General features: G+C 38.3%; 1 protein-coding gene across 1 annotated transcript in view; it reads left to right on the forward strand.

Moving 5' to 3' along the window:
• The window catches only part of LOC109430547 (uncharacterized), a 776,197-nt gene that overhangs the window by 611,346 nt on the left and 145,103 nt on the right, over positions 1–19,748 (forward strand). Inside the window, exons 9-10 of the mRNA XM_062852938.1 lie at positions 18,705–18,894; positions 19,605–19,741. Coding sequence (XP_062708922.1) covers positions 18,705–18,894; positions 19,605–19,741 — 327 coding nt within the window. The remainder of the gene's footprint in view (positions 1–18,704; positions 18,895–19,604; positions 19,742–19,748) is intronic.

Raw genomic sequence — 19,748 nt, forward strand, 5'->3', positions numbered from 1 at the left:
ACGTTGTTTTCGGTAAGGTCCATTTTGAATCTTGTTATTCATTATTTCATCATAGTCCTCTTTGTTCATGATTACTGTTTTGCTTCCTTTGTCAGCTTTCAGATAGAAAACTGGTTTCTGGTTAAGTTCTTTGATTATTCGTTGTTCTTTCAGGTGTTCTTTGTTCAATTTGTTTTGTTGTGTGTTTTGAATAGTGTTAGCTGTTTGTGTTCTGATTTCTTGAATCTGTGGTGTCTGTAAATTGTTCGTGTTGATAGCTGTTTCAATGTCGATTATGGTTTGTGTTGAATCTGGTTTAGAGTGTACTGCGTAGTTAAGACCTTTGTTGAGAAGGGTCAACTGTTCTTCCGTAAACTGTTCGGAAGAGCGATTGACCACTAACCCAGTTAGTTCTTGTGTTGTGTTTTGTGGTTGTGTAGAAGAACATGTAAACTTCGGATTTTGCATCTTTAATGCTTTAAGTTTTTTATCTAGTAATTTCCTTTTTCTTTCTGATTCACAAAATTCTGCAACTTTTACTTTTGTTAGAAAATTAGGGAAAGATTCAGGATAATCTTTCGCTAACTTTAAATGGAGAGAATAACATTCCAAAGTTTTCATGTTGATCTTGCTGTGTAGTTTTTTGATGCTTTCTTTGATGAGTGTTTGTTCAAGTGCCTTTACTATGTTGGGGTTTGTGGCTGTTTTAACTTTTACCTTGTGACTTACGGGAGTAAGCCTGTACTCTATACACTTCTTGAGAAACGCGATATCCTTGTGTAATCCTGCGATGGTCTTCTTCAACTCGATGAACTTATTCGGCTCTGACTTTGGCTTGGTTGGCATCTTCACTTTACTATTACTTTAGAGCTTTTAGTAGAACTTGTTACTTCAGACTCTAGTTTAATTTAAAAACACTTCACTAATACTTTACTTTTGCAAAAGAAAATAAAAAATGAATAACTCTTTTAAAGAAAAACTAGAAAGGACGAGCAAATTCCTTTTAATTCTACTACTGTGCTTATCTTCGGACAGATAGGCCTATTTCGTCTGTGACTTACAGACTTCTTCAGTGTCAAGTGCTCGACTGAAGAAAACCTCGCATTCGTTGTGGTATTTATACTAGGAGTGTATGTGCAGGTACGTGTGTGGGTAAAAGTGTAGGTATAAAAATGTAGGTATAAAATTGTAGGTACAAAATTGTAGGTACATATTTGTAAAAAAGGAGGTGTATCTGCCTGTTAGAAAACAGGGTGTCAATAAGATACCTAAAGCTAGGAAAATTCCTACCGATTTGGTAGGTAGTCAATTGGTGTTTGTTGTGTTATTTTTTCCCGCCGATTTGGTAGGTAGTCAATTTGTGTTTTGTGTATTGTGTAATGTTTTGTGTGTGTTAGGTAAAAATTTAAACAGCCACGTGTACCCATTGCCCTGATCCTTGTTAAGTAGTTTTTTATTGTTTTGTTTGTAAATTTCTAAACTTTCTGCAACATCAAGTTTCCATGGGTTTGTAATGTGTCGTAAGAGTTTAATATTTGAAGTATTCATAAAATGTCCTTCATTGAAAATATGTTCAGCAACTTTAGATTTAAAATGATGAATGAGTCCCTTGTCTGTGTCTTTGTGTGCTTTTGATACTTCCGTTATGTGTTCTTTGAATCGTGTTTTGAGTGTGCGTTTTGTTTGTCCTATGTATATTTTGTCACAGTGATTACATGTTACTTTGTAAACACCAGATTTTGGTTCACCTACACACAAAATTGCCAAATATTTAGTACAAGAATTCCAAAACATGCCTAAAAAATTTCACAGTAGATCTGTCAAGAATTCCGAACAATTCACAGAACTAGTACAGAATTTATCCGTTAACGACGATGAAATTTTAGTTTCATTCGACGTTAAATCACTATTTCCAAGCATTCCAGTTAAAGAGGCCATTAACCTACTAGAAGATTGGCTTCTGAACCAATATGAAGATTCAAATTCAGATTGGATTAAGAAAGTTCGTACATACATCAAATTAACCAAACTTTGTATGGAAGAAAATTATTTTTCGTTCAGAAATGAAACCTACAAACAACTTAATGGTGCCCCCATGGGCAATCCACTTTCTCCATTTTTAAGTGAAATTTTTATGGCAAATTTGGAAAAACGCTTAGAAAACAACAAACAGCTTCCTGAAGTCTGGTGGAGATACGTTGACGACGTGTTTAGCATTGTTAAGAAACATCTTTTACCTGAAATCTTGAACAATATCAATAATGCACACAAAAACATCGAATTCACTTGTGAAATTGAACAGAACAACCAACTACCATTTTTGGACATACTCATCGTAAAACAAGAATCAACACTTTCCTTCGAAATTTACAGAAAACCGACACACACTCAACGCACTATTCCAAATTCATCAAATCACTCACATCAACACAAAATTGCATCCTTCAATCACATGATACACCGAATGCAGACACTTCCACTTAGTGAAACAGGAAAAACGAAAGAACTTAATTACATTTTCGAAACAGCACAGTTGAACGGTTACACAAAACAAACAATACAACAGATCATCAACAAAAAGACACAACAACAATACAGACGTTCTTTGACTACACTGACACGGACAGAACCTACACTTAAACGGATAACTGTGAACTACAACAATGACACCAAAAAACTCCGACCAATTCTCAGAAAGTTTGGTTTTGAATTAGTTTTCACAAGCAAAGCTAACCAACTTCAAACTCTCTTAGGATCTACGAAAGACCCGTTGGACAACTTAACAAAATCTGGTGTTTACAAAGTAACATGTAATCACTGTGACAAAATATACATAGGACAAACAAAACGCACACTCAAAACACGATTCAAAGAACACATAACGGAAGTATCAAAAGCACACAAAGACACAGACAAGGGACTCATTCATCATTTTAAATCTAAAGTTGCTGAACATATTTTCAATGAAGGACATTTTATGAATACTTCAAATATTAAACTCTTACGACACATTATAAACCCATGGAAACTTGATGTTGCAGAAAGTTTAGAAATTTACAAACAAAACAATAAAAAACTACTTAACAAGGATCAGGGCAATGGGTACACGTGGCTGTTTAAATTTTTACCTAACACACACAAAACATTACACAATACACAAAACACAAATTGACTACCTACCAAATCGGCGGGAAAAAATAACACAACAAACACCAATTGACTACCTACCAAATCGGTAGGAATTTTCCTAGCTTTAGGTATCTTATTGACACCCTGTTTTCTAACAGGCAGATACACCTCCTTTTTTACAAATATGTACCTACAATTTTGTACCTACAATTTTATATTTTATACCTACACTTTTACCCACACACGTACCTGCACATACACTCCTAGTATAAATACCACAACGAATGCGAGGTTTTCTTCAGTCGAGCACTTGACACTGAAGAAGTCTGTAAGTCACAGACGAAATAGGCTTATCTGTCCGAAGATAAGCACAGTAGTAGAATTAAAAGGAATTTGCTCGTCCTTTCTAGTTTTTCTTTAAAAGAGTTATTCATTTTTTATTTTCTTTTGCAAAAGTAAAGTATTAGTGAAGTGTTTTTAAATTAAACTAGAGTCTGAAGTAACAAGTTCTACTAAAAGCTCTAAAGTAATAGTAAAGTGACACTGATGGTTACTCTTTTTGTTGTTTTGTTTTGATTCTGCATTCCGTTTCACCCCGTTCCATGAGCAGAATGACGTTTGAACCATTTTTAGTTTGAACGATTTGCAGATAAGCGGGAGTAAATTAAAAAGTGTTCAGATTAGATGCGGTCAAACCAACGAGGATAAACGGTATATTCTTTCCGAGATTTTTTCCACTCGTGCAACAGTTCCTCTAGAAACTCCTCCTGGGTTTTCTCCAAAATTGCCACCGAAGATTTTTCTAGAAATTTCTCAAACATTTCCATCAAATATCCTTAGATAATTACTACAGAAACTCTATCGAAGCTTTCTACTTAGAAATTTCTGTTGAGATTCCTCCTCATATTCCAAGCGCTCCTTAAACATTACTTCTAGGACTACTACTGCAATACTATCAAAGATTCTCCGAGAAGTTTTTTAAAAGCTTAGTCAAAGATTTTTACATAAATTTCTCCGATTATTCCCCAAAATTTCATGAATTCCTAAGTAACCATATGGCACTATTGTTGAAGTTTTGGTTACCAGGCATCATAACTGCTTTTTTTATCTGTATTAACGAGGTTTTAAGCGCTAGGCCCTCATCATAACTGTTATTTTATTACCATAAAACTTTTAGAAGAGATGAGCGATGCTAAAACCACAACACATTTCCACTTTCTAATGTACCTGCCATGGTTGTAGAAGCCACTATCACTCGCATGTACTGCCATTCATAGGTTAAAACGAAGGAAATCAATGGGAATAACATGCTTTGGCAAATAAATTCCATTGTTGGTTGCCTACGATTGATTTTATTATTAACACCTGCCGAGCCCATAGCATAACGAAGCTACTGCTGGTGTAAGCCTTAAATAGATAAAAAAAATCCAGCGCACATTATCTAATCATCTATAGCTTACCCTGTAGCGCTGTGCAGCACCACCGTCAACTCGAGGATCGAGGGGTCGAATCCAAATTTGGCCGAAAGCAGCAAAAAAACAGCAACAGCAGTTCAGGACGTGCCCCAAGCCTCGAAATTTCCACAGGAGAGTGAGAAAAAAAGAAGAGAAAGAGATGCCGTAAAATGGACAGGGGAAAATATTTGTTTTCATTTTTGACAATCTGGGGAATACGAGGGATAAGCATTTGATCAGCTGTATATCAGGCCAAAACCTGTATTTAATTAGCACTTATGGCGCATATACGGCTGATTAGCATTTAATGACCTGCTGTAAAGGTGCATTTAGTGCCGAAATAATGCCATTTAAACTGCTTATTGGTAACCTGGGTTGTGTTGAACTGATCTGCTCAATATTGGCCGTATAATAGCCATATAAGGGCAAAAGGCTAAATATAGTGCTAATGGTTACTTGGGTTCCTCGGGATATTTCCTCGAGGATACGACCACAATTTCCACCAAAGAGCTCTCACTGAATTGCTCCGAGAATTCGTTGTGAAATTTTCGTGAAGATGTTTCAAACAATGTCTTCGACGACTCCTCCAAAAGCATCCTGTATTGCGTTGAGGATCTTTCATAGGATTTGTCCCTCAAATAAACCTTTTAAAAATGTTTCCGAGAATTTCTCTGAAAATTCATTGTTGGGCACAATTTCTATATGCAAACATTTGAACCAAAAAACAGAGTATCACAACGCACCACAAAACAAAACACGGTAAACATCGCAAATATGTGTAGTGTATGTGTGTAATTGAGCCTTAGGATTCTTCCAGAATTTTCACCGAGGGTTCGTTCAGAGGATTGTTTCTCTGAGTGTTCATGAAATTCTTCCTCCGAACATTCTATTAGTAACTCCCCTCCCTTACTCCTCTCAACACTCCTCCAAGAGTTTTAACAGAAACCGTTCTAGAATTTCCATGAAAATTGTTCCAAGATTTTCTGCAGCGATTTCTCTGTAAATCCTTGATTACTCCAGAAATTGCTGCGAAGAATCCTACGAAAAATCCTCAGTCAATTGCTCTAGAAATTGTAGGAAGATTTTTATTGAAATTTCTTTGAAGGCTCCTACTGCTATTACTCCGCGAATTTCTCAAGACATTTTTTCGATAATTTATTCTTTAATTCCTTCAAGGCTTTCTTCAGAAACTTCCCTGGAAATTCCTACAGGAATTCATCCAAGGATTTCCCCAGCATTTCAAGTTTTTCTCAAGGAGTTTCAAAAAACATCTATAAATATTTCTCAGATGATTCATCTACAACACCCTCTCTCCAAAATGCCTTATAAGATTCCTTTAAACATTTATTCATAAATTTATCTCACAATTCGTCAATGAAATACAAATTCTATCCTAAACTTAGTGGTTCCGTGTTTGTCTATTTTAGACAAACCAGCCAGCTGTTATAGCCAGTAAAAGGCAATAAATTAGCCGCCTTTCTTTTTTCCACAATTTCACCCTGGAACCTCCATAAAGGTATTCTAAAATCATTCTGAAACTTCTTCAAACGCCTCGACATACACTGAAACGCTTTGAAACCGCCATGAACACCTCACAAGCCTCCCAAAACCCCTCCAAATCTTTGTGAAGCGCCTCGAAACGCACGTAGCTTTCCGAAGGGCCCGTGTAGTCGCCTAAGAACCTTCTGAAACGTCCAGAAAACCCCTGAAAATCCTAGAACACATTGTTAGGCATAAAAGCGCCTTCAAACGCCTCTGACACCCACGGAAAACCCCGTGCAGCTCATATGAAAGCCTGAGCAACCCCTAACATCCATCTGAAACGCCTTGAAATGCATTTTTTACTCTGAAACCTCTGGACATCCCTAACAGGATACCTCTAAAACCAAACCAGCAAACGAGTTTGCTGAAACTTTCAATCGATTTTTGGTGTGTATATTTACCGAGATCGAATACAAATAGTCTTATTCTGCAACGTTCTGGCCATTGTTTGGTATCAGCTGCTTCATCGTTGCCGTTGTATTTTGGAACGTCGTCGCATTCACCGTGATATTGAAGCACGTAGATGAGTACCTTCTTCTGCTTGTAAATGTTCGGGTTCGTACCAACGAAGGTACGATGCTGCCATCTTCGTAGTCGCGAATTATTCACTGTTACTTTTATAATAACTTCACGAGTTACATGCTTCCTAACTGCTACATGATTTCGTGAGTCAGTTGAAATTCCCGGCAGTTTTTTTTATTTGATGAGCTACTATATACTTCGTGCATTGCAGCATTGGAGCTGCCGTGAAATACGCTGCTCTCAGTATGTGTTTCCCTAATCCCGAAGAAACTCGCGCCAACACCCAATAAAGCCATCTGCAATCCCGTCAGTATGATTGATGAAATTCCAGTTTTGTACTTTCAGCTGGCGCCAGCAGCGAAAAGGTACTGGCCATAAACTACGCAGACGGGGGGATCACTTCTGGCAAAATTCTACATTATCGACTGCGCCAAATTATAAACAAGGTGAATTTTCATCACCTAGTGGGCATGTCTCGCGAGACGCTGCGTTGTGAAACACCGAACGCAAAGAAAAACGTTACGTTTGCTTCTGGCTGTGAAAGCCTACAACTATGAAGATCAGTTAGATTACCGACAGAGCCGTAGCGTGGTCCTATGGCGCCCTTGGCAAGCATTCGGATTGGCGCCCCATGACAATTGGTAATTGTTAATTTGCAAAAGTTTGTAGTTATTTATTTTCTTAAGATTTCTTAAAAGTTTTGGTGTTATAAAGAAACGAAATCCCCTGATTTTTTTAATTTTCTTAAAGTGTTTTCATTGGTATTTTTCTTTATGAATTTCGATTGGAGTCGCCCGACAATTTTCCATTTTTTTTTCTCTTATACGAGTATAAGTACGAACACATTATGCATTTCCAGAATCTCACTAATACCAGCACAATGATTAGAAATTAGATATCTGATTCCTTACATAAATGATGTATAAATTTCTTCAAGACATTTTACAGATTTTATTTATTTTTTCTTTTCTGGATTTTTTGTTCAATTGAACTTTGTTTTTAAGAATACTTATTGAGTTTACAGGAGTGTACAGAAGACCTGAGACAAACTATTTTACAATATTCGGGGTTTAGTTTAATTGGTTTTACCAGAACTTTCCAATAAATTTACCAAAGGTTTTTCTAAAATTTTCAAAATATTACCCAGAAGATCTATGAGATTTTTTTCAATAATCATTAGACAAAACATGGACATGCAAAAATACTAGAAGGAATTCCTGAACAAAAAAATTACATCAGTTTTTGTTCGAATCTATGGAAGAATTCCTGCTGGAACAACTGAATGAAATTATCCAGGAGTCTCTGAAGGAATTCTGTTGGAATATGTGGTCCATTTTAAAATCCGGGAAACATTTCAGCAAAAATTTCCATTGGAATTCATGTAGTAATTCTTACAGGTATCCCTGTAGTAGTTCATGAAGAAATGCCTGAAGGAATGCTTGTATGAATTTGTGGAGAACCACTGGAAAATACTGAACACTAAACACCCGCGCATCTATTGTTTTGATTTTCACTCGAGACAATAGAGAACGCGATCGATTATGCTGCCACACTCACCCCTACAGGAGTGATGCATGCACAGCCAAGAACAACACAATACTCTACAATCTTTTGGAGAAATTTTGTATAAAATCAATGGCATATTTTTTAACGGAATACCTGGAACAATCATTGGAGGAATTCTAAATTTTTGGTTTTCTGAATGAATTTATGAGGAAATTCATGAAAGCCTTTCTTGTAGCAGAAGTTTATGGATCAATCTCTAGTGAACATGGACCAATTTCAGAAAGAATAAATGGAAGATTTCCTAGGCGATATTAGAGCTTTTCACACCGTTTGTACGGGACCTAAATATTTTTTGTAACGTAATTTGTGCACGGCCCCATAGTAGATAAATTCTCAGGTAACATCATGGTAAATGCTCAAAATAAACTAGAGAAATCTGAATTTTTGAGAATATGTACGGAATAACGTTTCCTTCAAGCCTGAGGCTTTTTCGGCGGGGCCAACCTGGCTAATCACACGCTACGGCTTTGATTACCGATTCTTCGTTGGATTCTTATTCAAATTTGATATTTTTTGCTGGTTATTGGTACCTATTTCAAAAAATTTCCGAAATTTTTACTGATGAACTTGAAGTGTAAGAAAACTTCACTATATACCGTCTCCAGCCAGAGGCTATACAAACCAAACATAACTTATATTAGACAGTAGCTGATTAACAGTTTCTCAATCTAAAACTTGATTAAAAGCCGTTTGTTCAACTTTTGTTCTGCAAAATGTTTTTGGGCATGTACGATACCCAATAAAGAATTTTCCGTTCGACGAAAAGATTTTAAAATTTATTTTTAATCGTAAAATTTAACTTATGCTAATGGATCATTGAAGCCGACTTTTCCGATACTCACTGCATCAAAACAAAAGCGCCACCGCATATGGACGGTAACACAGTGGCAGCAGTCGAGTTAAGGCTACGGTGGCGCTATCTGTTCATTCCAAAGCGGCCGTTTTAGTTATTTTAGTGATCCAGTATTTACACCGTACGACGAAAAGTTTTCTCCAACTTGAGTCATTTCATGCTCATGTTCAAGAAGGATCATGAGCACGTTGCATCAAGTGCAAACCCTACATTCTTAAAAAAAAAATGGTCAAAGTTGAACTATTACGATGGGTTCAACATGTTTTGAGAATGCAAAATTGGTTTGGCTGAAGAATTTTTCCTGGTGGAAGGTTTCTGAGTTTAAATAACTGAAAAGGTACTAAAAGAACACCAAGCTTAGAAGTTGTTTCTAGCTCAGTTCAGAAAGAACAGATGAGCTTGAATGTTTCCTTCAACAACTGATGCCGATCGCATTTCTCAATGTGACACTTGACTCGCCCATCTTCTATCCAAGATTGATGTCTAATGAGCCGAACTACCAGGTGTATTATTCACAATCGAAAGAGTAATAGGTCTATTATACTGTGGTCAATATAGACGCCACCTAGCTTTGTCACTTAAGCTTGCAGTTGTCGTTCTGTTCAAACTATTGCCTTCAAGTCTCAACACGGCACACATAAACACAATGAAACTATAATGGGAATCCTTCTGCTAGGATTGATAGCATTGTCGGTCGGAAATCCGCCCTGGTGTACTGCACATTCGGCCTTCGATGTCCATTAAGCCGCTGCTCGGGTCAGGGATGCACCTCCGAATGGCCTTTCTTCCCAATTGAATGCAGCTGATGATGATGGAATGCGTGTGCTCGGGCAGCGAGACACCGGAATCCAGATCGGATTACAGATTGATGAGTAGCGGATCCGGCACCGCAGATCATTACGCACTCTTTGATGTATTGAGTGCTGTCCGAAGTGCATTCCCCGAAAACCCCGGATGCATTCGGTCGGAATGTGCTCGAGATAATGGAGAGCTTTTAGTCCACATTTGTTTCGTGAGTATAGGTGTTTCGTATGTAGGTGGAGCACGACGTGACCCAGAGCTCTGCTTTTGCCATGTAGGTACAATAATGTTTGATGATGATGGAGCTTAATTAGTTGCAAATAGGTACTTTGGTAATTAATTAGGACAAAGCCGGTCGGTAAATGGAGGGATAATTGGTCGCCATGACATATGATCGAAATCTGGCTTTAAACGCGGTGTGCGGGGCATGTTATTCAACTTGGTTAATTATTGCATCAACATATGATTACAGATACCAGAATTCAATACCCTACTGCATCATCCGAAACAGATTACATCTCAATTCGGAAAAACCACACAATATAATCATCAGCGCAATGCATCCCAACATAAGATATTCATAGCATCCTATCGCCGTCGTCGTTATCATCTCGGTACCATCTATTGACGTATCACCGTTGAAGCTTGCCTTCAGCATCCTCGACGAGATCAGCTCAGCATATCGGTCTGGTCTGGTGATGCTACCCATAGAGCCCCAACAGCGTTTCGGCGTATTCCAATCTCATCGTTTGGAGTTAATTGAACTATTCGTGTAATCCACAGAGCAAACATAATTAAAATCTCATTGTTTCCACACCATGGTCGTTCGTCCTCCGGAGCACACAAGAGTCACTTGGCACCCAACCAAGCCACTGCACTGAAACGCCGGTTGTTGTAGAATGCCATGTAGGTTGCTTGGTCGATGATGGAATGGCTCTCCTCGATGGGTATCCAGATCCACGCCACTGGGGACCGGTGTGCGCATCAATAGAAAAGGGTGCTAACCTGAAACTATCACCAGCATCATCATCATCATAAAGCAAATACGATGTGTATGCCTGGTATTACGTATTATAAATAATGGAGAAATGGATGTAGTGAAGCAGTCAGTTGCCTACAGTATGTGCAGAATGATACTGATACAGAATCCTGCGTAACAGTTTTTAGTCAAACAGACTAGAAGAGGTTTTTAGAACCATCATAAAACCAAAATAATCAAATGCCTTGTTTTATGACGATTCTCAAAACCTCCACAAGACTATAATTGGTCATCAAAATGATACTTGGGAATCTAAGGAATAGGAATATTTATGAGCGCGTTTAATGCTAACAGCATTGTAAGCGAGTCGCAATTCGTGCGTGGTACAATCCTAGACCACTGTTATGAAGATTGTTTCCTACTCGTCCGAATCAATGCACCTGATTTACATATTCTCGTCTACCCGGGTCTAAACTTAGATTCAGACGTTATCCTAGTTCCGACGTTATTTACACCAAAAAGAAGACAAACCGGCCTTAACAAATTTATACCAACTACTTTTTATAACTAAACGTAACAAGATGAAATTAAAAATAAAATCATTATATTCTTAAAGCATTACTTCATGCTGTTGTATTTTGTACATTACGTTGAAAAAAACCTCGCCTATACTACACAAATCAGCGTGGTGCTGGTAGCGGTAGGCAATTCCTGGAAGGATAATGTTTTTTTTTACTCGTGCCATGTTTCTTCATGAGTTTTTTTTTTGGTAAAATCCACAAAACTATCGTAACAAATCATAACTGAACGCTTTTGTAAATTACGTACTCTTTTTAGTACTAACCCAAAATTTTCTTCATGATTTCCTACAAAATTTTCTCCAGTGGAACATCCTGGAAACCCGTACGAAGATTTTATGAAAAAGTCTACATAATGTCTTTTATAAGCAATCTTGAAATATCCTAGATCTCTATTTTTCTATGAATAGACATTCAGTTGTATTGTTCCGAGTACATCTTTGCCGGGATTTCCCTAAAGACAGTTTTATATACTCCTATTCTGCATATACTCATCTTAGAACATAATCTAAAATTATCTTCAAGAATTTCAATACAAATCGCTGGATTAATACCTCTAGAAGTCCTTCAAGTAATTCAAATACTGATAATCCTGAAAAAAAATGGGTAAATCCCCGAAAAATATGATGGACGGACTTCTGAAATTTACCTGAATGTTTTGAAAAGATCCCGAGAGGAATTTCTGAAGGAAGCACTACAGGAATTCCTGGAGCAATCCTTGAAAGAACTCCCTGGAAGAATCCTTGAAGGATTTCCTGGAGAAACCCCTAGAGAAATTCCTGCAGGTATGCCTGCAGTAAACCATGTAGGAATCCCTGAAGAAATTTTTGATGGTATACCTGGAGGAATCCCTGGATCAATTCCTATAGAAATACTTAGAAAAAATATGGGAAGAATCTCTGGAGAAATTTCTGAAGCAATCGCTTAAGGCGAAACTGGAAGCATTTCCTCATTGTTTTTGGTTTTTGATTTTCCATAAAATAACGAAGCAATATTTTCAAAATCGGTTTTCGTGCACATGTAGAGTATAGATCAAGGTATTTTCTGATTTTTTTTGGGGTGGAAAAAGTTTTTCATTTTTGCAAAAACCATTTTTTTGTGCAATTTTATTCAAAAATGGTTTCTGCGAAAACGAAAAACATTTTCCACCACGAAAAAAAAAAATCAGGAGATACCTTGACCCATGTGTACGAAAACCGATTTTGAAAATATTGCTTCGTTATTTTATAAAAAATCAAAAACCAAAAAGTGAGGAAATGGATCCAGTTTCGCCTTAAGGAGTCCCTGGAAGAAATCTTGGACATCCCTGGAAGAATTTAGAGCATTTCCTTGAGGCTTCCCTGGATAAATTCATAGATGAATTCGTGGAATTCTGGGTGGGAACTCTGGAAGAATTCCCGGAGCAATCCCTAAATAAATTGCTAGAGAAATCGCTGGAGGAATTCCAGGATCAATTCGTGAAGGAACTCCTGGAAGAATTCCTCCAGGAATACGTGAAGGAAACGCTTGAGGAAACCCTGAAGGAATTCCAGGAGAATTTCCTGGAGGACTCCCTGGAGAAACTCCTGGATAATTCCTGGAGCAAACTCTCAAATAAATCCTGGAGAAATTCCTGAATGAATTCCTGGAGAATTCCCTAGAGGAATTCTGGAAGAAATCCCTTCTTGGAAGAATGCTTGGTAAAATCCCTGAAGCAATTTCTGGAGAGCCCTCAGGAGGGATGCCTGCGGAACTTCTGGACGAATTTCTGGCGAAAACCCAGGAGCAATTCCTGGATAAATCCATAGAGGAATTCTTGGAGAAATTATATGGCAATATCCCTGGAAGAATTCCCCCAGAATGAATTCCTGGAGAAATTTCTAGAAGAATTCAGTGTGGAATCTCTGGATAAATTCCTGGAGAAATTCCTAGTGAAATTCCTAGTGAAATTCTTAGTGAAATTCCTAGATAAATTCCTAGAAAAAATCCAAGACGTATTCCTAGAGAAATTCTCAGAGGAATTTCTGGAGGAATTCCAGAAAAAAATCTTGGAGTAATTTCTGGAGGAATTACTGGATGAATTCCTCGGAGAATCCTTAGAGGAACTGAAGCAATTTCTGGAGAGCCCTCAGGAGGGATGCCTGCGGAACTTCTGGACGAATTTCTGGCGAAAACCCAGGAGCAATTCCTGGATAAATCCATAGAGGAATTCTTGGAGAAATTATATGGCAATATCCCTGGAAGAATTCCCCCAGAATGAATTCCTGGAGAAATTTCTAGAAGAATTCAGTGTGGAATCTCTGGATAAATTCCTGGAGAAATTCCTAGTGAAATTCCTAGTGAAATTCTTAGTGAAATTCCTAGATAAATTCCTAGAAAAAATCCAAGACGTATTCCTAGAGAAATTCTCAGAGGAATTTCTGGAGGAATTCCAGAAAAAAATCTTGGAGTAATTTCTGGAGGAATTACTGGATGAATTCCTCGGAGAATCCTTAGAGGAACTGAAGCAATTTCTGGAGAGCCCTCAGGAGGAATGCCTGCGGAACTCCTGGACCAATTTCTGGCGAAATCCCAGGAGCAATTCCTGGGTAAATCCATAGAGGAATTCTTGTAGAAATTATATATATGGCAATATTCCTGGAAGAATTCCTTGGGTTTATGGACAGCCCCATATAGCAATATCACGCTGCTCATAATACCAAAGGTAGCACAGAACCATCTTCAAACGCATAAATTTATTGAAATCATGTCTGATATAGTATACTACAGTATTGGTACAAAGTAGTGTTCTTAATAAACCTGGAATTTGAAATGCAATTTTGTTATAGATAAAAATGTCCAAAGTAGCCCCCATCCGGTTCTATATGAGATGTGTCCGATTGGTGTATGAACAACTTTTTTGTTTATTGATGGATTTAGTTCAAATTTTGCATACATCCTACATACATACTCACAATTATTATGTGTAAAAATTGTAGAAATCCATTCACTACTCTGGGAGTTATAATGTCATAAAGTTGAAAAACCATGAAAAAGTGTAAAAAGTAGCCCCGCACGACGGTACTACGAGATTTAAAGGAAGTCATGCGAAGTTTCAGATGGCTTTCAAGGAGTTTCAGGAGGGGATGGGTTTCTGAAGGGGAGGGGCTTCAGGGGCGTTTTCGGGGGTATTGCAGGGTCTTGGATCAAAATTGTCATTCAAATCACTAGCTGGGCATAAAACACAAAAACCCCTGCAAAATTCCGCCAGAATGAAAATTTTTTGAATGTCGGGTCAAAGTCGGGTAAATTTTTATTGTATGTTGGGCCATTGTTGGACCAACATTGAACAACTGTTGTATCTATGTTAGGTTTGGTGGCTAAAATAAAAATAGGTGAATGATAGGTTGATGTCGGGCTTGACGTCATCAGTTTAAGCTAGAAATGACGCTGGATACTGACACTTTTCAACACTGCATGGAAGGGGGTGGGTGTTTGGGGGCAGATCTCAACATTGCATCTCCCTCCCCTCCCCCATATACCCTTAACATCACTCACTACTTCTTTCGACTACTGTTCGAGTCATCGACAAGGCCAAAATTGTGTGTTAAAATAAAATTTGTTTTGTTTTTTTTTTGCTTTGCGTCATTCTAGATGCTACCGCATAATTTAGTGTATTTTGTATTATAAATGCTTTTTATCAGTTATACGACTTCCAAACAACTTAGTTCCAACCAATGCAAATGGATTGTAATATAAAAGTTTACTGCAGGTTATATCACCGAGAAAATATTTTATTCGGACTTGAAAATGTGATAGCACTATATGTGTATTTTCCAAGTTTTATTTTCGATAAATATCTTAAAATAAAATAGAGAGCTGAATGGTTTGTAGTAAGTATATATTTTTTAGTGCTATATATGTATTAGGATATATTTTATATTACATGTAAGACGTTTTAGAAGCCGCCATTTTTTGCGCTGTTTTGACTTTATAAGTGTTCAAAAATGAGTTTATAATTCAAGGAAAATACACTACACTAGGTACGAATAATGACATATAAACTATTATATAACATGTAGTGTTACTTGGGGAGGTATCCCTCGATAAATTCCTGAAGAAATTCCTGGAGAAATTCCTAGAGGTATTCCTAGAGGAATTCCCAAAGGATTTTCTGGAGCAATCCCAGAAGAAATTCTTGGAGGAATTTCTGGAGGAATCATCGGAGAAATTGCTGGATGAGTTTCTGGGAGAATCCATAGAGGAACTCCTGAAGAAATTTCTGATTGAATTTCTGGAGGATTTGCTGAAGAAATTCCTGGATGAATTGCTGTAGAAGCTTCCAAAGGAATCTTCGAGAGAAATTGCTGGGGAAATTTCTGAAGGAAACCCTGAAGAATTTCCTGGAGAAATTGCCGTGATAATTTTTGAAGGAATTCGTGGATCAATACCTGGATGAATTCCTGGGGTAAGTCCTCTTGGAATTCTTAAAGGTATTCCTAGAGAAATCCCTGAATGAAATCCTGGAAGAGTGGTTGAAGGGCCCCTCTATAGTAGTCCCTGGAAGATATATTAGAGCAATCCCTAGAGGATTCCTCAGAGGAATTCCTGAAGAAATGACTGTGGGAACCCCTGGAACAATTCCTGAAGGAATTGTTATATGTTATAGGAATTCATATAGGAATATCTTGACAAATTTCTAGAGGAATCTCTCAGAAAAATGAAATGAGAAATTCCCGGAGGAATCCTTGCCTAATTTCCATTAGGAATCCTTAGAAAAATCTCTGGAGGATTTACTTGAGGAATCACTAGAACTCTACTGGAGGAATTCCTGGAAAAGTCCTTGGAAGAATATCCAGGGGAATCCTTTGAGGTATCACTTGAGGAATGCCTGGAGGAATCTCTGGAGGAATTACTAGAGGAATCTCTAGGAAGGTTGGGTTAGGTATCTTTATTAAATAGATTTTCAGCCCGAGGCTGGTTCATCCCTTGAATCTCTAGGAATCTGTAAGAATCTTTAGAAGAATTCCTGCAAGAATCCCCAGAAGAATTCCTAGAGGATGCTAAAAGAGTTCTTGGAGGAATTTCTAGAGGAATGCCTTGAGAAATTCCTGCAGGAATTCCAGGAAAAATTCCTCAAGAAATCCAAGGATCAATTTCCTAGGGAATTCCAGGAGGAGTTTCTGATGAAATATCAGGAGAAAGTACTGAAAAAATCGCTGAAATTTCTGAGGAAATTCTGAAGGTATCTTGAAAAGAGTACGTAGAAGAATTACGAAATCAAGTACACAAATTGAAAGCGTAAAGGAAAACTTGGTGGAATCCTTCTAGCAGATCCTAAAGGAATACCTGGAGGAGTTTCTGAAGAAACCCGACTGAATCCTTGGAGGAATTCTCGAAGGAATTTCTGAAGAAACTCCATGAGGAATTCCTTAGGGAATTACAGTAGAGCTTCCTTAGTGAATTCCTTGAAGAATTTCTGTGAAATCTCTGGATAAAAACAATCAAAAGAAATCCATGTCTGCAGTGATTTCTGGACGAAATATTGAAGGACCTACTTGGATGGATTCCTAAAATATTTTTGCACAAACTTTGTAAGCAGTTTTTGGATCAATTTTTGAGTAATCTCTGGTATTTTTTTCTGGAAGACATTCCTGCAGAAATATTTGGAATAATTATGGATGGAATTGGAGCAACCTCTAACGGAATTCTGGAAGGAATATATGGAGAAATTCCTGCAGAAATACTTTAAAGATTCTGTGGAGAAATGCCTGAAGGAAATCTTAAAAACAGTCACTGAAGGAACCTGTATAGATATCCCAGGACAAATTCTCGAAGAAATATCTTATGGAATCACTAGATTAATTATTGTAGGTATCTCTGGGGGACATATAAAAAACAATCATTTTGATTCCTCAAAACTGCATTTCCGATTTGATTTTTCACATATCGGGTGCCCATGCCACTGGGACCTCTCCAGAAAAAAAAACTTGGCTACGCCAATGGTAGGAACACAGCTGCGCCTCCTTGGTGAACAGACGCTCCAGTAGCACTTCCTCAATGTAGCTGGATAACTGTGCACAGGATACCTAAACGTGCAACTCAGTTTGGTGCATTTTGCAAAAATAAAAAAATAAAAGCACTTTTATCGCCTAAATTTTCCTATTAGGTTTTGAAAAACGATCAGCGTGTTTAACCTTTTTTGGGTTAGTTTGAGCCTAATATGAGCATGAGCATGAGCATAGATGGCCGTACAATTCGTAGTTGCTACTCCGTGATTGACCAGAACAATCGAAATTGCACAAGGAACCAAGAAACGGAGCTTGGGAGTAGCTAACGCTCTCACGTCCTTACGGTCATCAAGGAAGGGAAGGAATGTTAGTGTGAGGTACGCTGCTACTAGAGACCGAGATCACCTCATCTTCTCCACGACTGTCACGGGAAGGAGTTTTTGTTAGAGGGGAGGGGGAGAGTCACATGATTTGGATTCACTTTGGTAAGTGATGTGATTCATGCAACCTTTACTTGAGTCAAAACATTTATTCATTTTGACTACAATATTGCAAATGTCGACACCGAAGATGACGAACCATTCAAATTTTTGTGTAAATGCAAAAACTGAAGGAAAAAATATTCATTATCAACTAAATGTGCATTGGGAACTAGCGCTGACACATGATGTGACGAACTTTTCAATACTATTTGTTAGATAAATACATAAAAACCAAAGCAGAATTTTATAAATCCTATAGCAATAATTATTATGATAAAATGGAACGAGCTCACCAATAAACATCCTTCGAAATGCCCAGTGCGTATGTGCTGCAGCATCTTCCCCTAACTGGCCTCTTCTCCGAAATCACACTGAACCGCTACAACTACAACCGTACACGGGTACGACGATGTGCTCATTGAAATTGACGACGACGACGCGGCCGATCGGAATGAAAAAAGCGGCACTTCCACTTTCCCTCCAAAATCACACTCTGGGTTAGTTTGAGCCTAATATGAATTAGAAAACTGCCTTTCCAATGATGAAATATGCACCAATTTGATTTGCTCCCTAAGTCAAAGCACGTAACTCTTATCTGACGGTCTTTATCATCCACGACCAGGGGAAGCACGAGGTTGGGTAGGAACATGTGAGGGCCACAGCTATATAGGGCGATTCCAATTCTCTTTTTGCATTCCGATCTTGTACCGTTCCGGGATTCAAACTCATACACCCTCAGCATGGTCTTGCTGCTAAAACTCGCCTGTTTATCACTTCGGCTATAATATTAATATAGCATATTATACGTCTTGTTTACTAGTATTATCATATTTCATTTCTTTATTTACAGGGCCTTTTCTCTCGAATTACTTTCCGGGAGCCGGTGTTTCTTGGTGGATTCGGGAACATCACCGGCCTGGACAAGAAGCTTCCCGTCAGCAATGGTTTCACCGGGTGCATACGAAAGTTTGTCGCCAACGAACACGACTACAATTTTCAGCCGGTGCCGCTCGGTGACGTTTCCCGGGGATTCGATATCCGTAAGTATTGATTGAGATATATTTTTTTCTTGAAGATAAACAAAAGGCTAAATTTTATCGAATAAGTAACTAAGTTGATGTAACTCCGATAGAAAAATAGAAGATTCCAGATGAACAACTTTAAGCCCATTACGCAATCTGCAACGACTGTATCAGTAAAACTTCAAATGGAAAAATAGCGTGGATTTCTCATTTCTTCCTGGCAATATCCAACATCTGCCATGCACGGCATCAGCCAGCAATCCCACTACCAGCAGTCCCCAGCGCGATAAGCATTCGTTACAGTCGAACAAAAAAAAAACAATTTAACGGAATCGTGCATCTCCCATCCACGGTTCACTCCGTTACAATTTAATTAAACGATAATTAATTTTAAACTTTTATCTCTCTGGCATCCTTCTTTTCCCATCCGTGCTGCCTTCACCAGTTCCAGGATATTCCATAATTCATATCGTTCTATGCATTTCTCTTTCCATCTCCCCCACCACCCACGGCTGATCCAAACCACACCACCCACGTGACGTGCCCTCCTACTGTGTGCAACTGTCAACTGACGACCGGGGCTGCGGCACAATGGAACAAACGTCGCCCATAATTGCTGACCCTGTGTACTGACGTGCGCGATTGTTTCCGACGCTGGATGCATTGGTGTGTGCGTGTATGTGGGACCGCAAAAATCACAATCGCCAACAACACAAAACAACCAACAGAGGAATGTGTCACCGATCGGTGCAGCCGGTATCCCTGTCAGCACGGGGGCAAGTGTCTACCCTCGGATGACGGTGCAATCTGTCTTTGTCCGCTGGGATTCGGCGGTGATTTATGCGAGATGAGACTGGATTTACAGGTATGTT

Source organism: Aedes albopictus, chromosome 2 (assembly GCF_035046485.1).
Source record: "Aedes albopictus strain Foshan chromosome 2, AalbF5, whole genome shotgun sequence".
Lineage (NCBI taxonomy): Eukaryota > Metazoa > Arthropoda > Insecta > Diptera > Culicidae > Aedes > Aedes albopictus.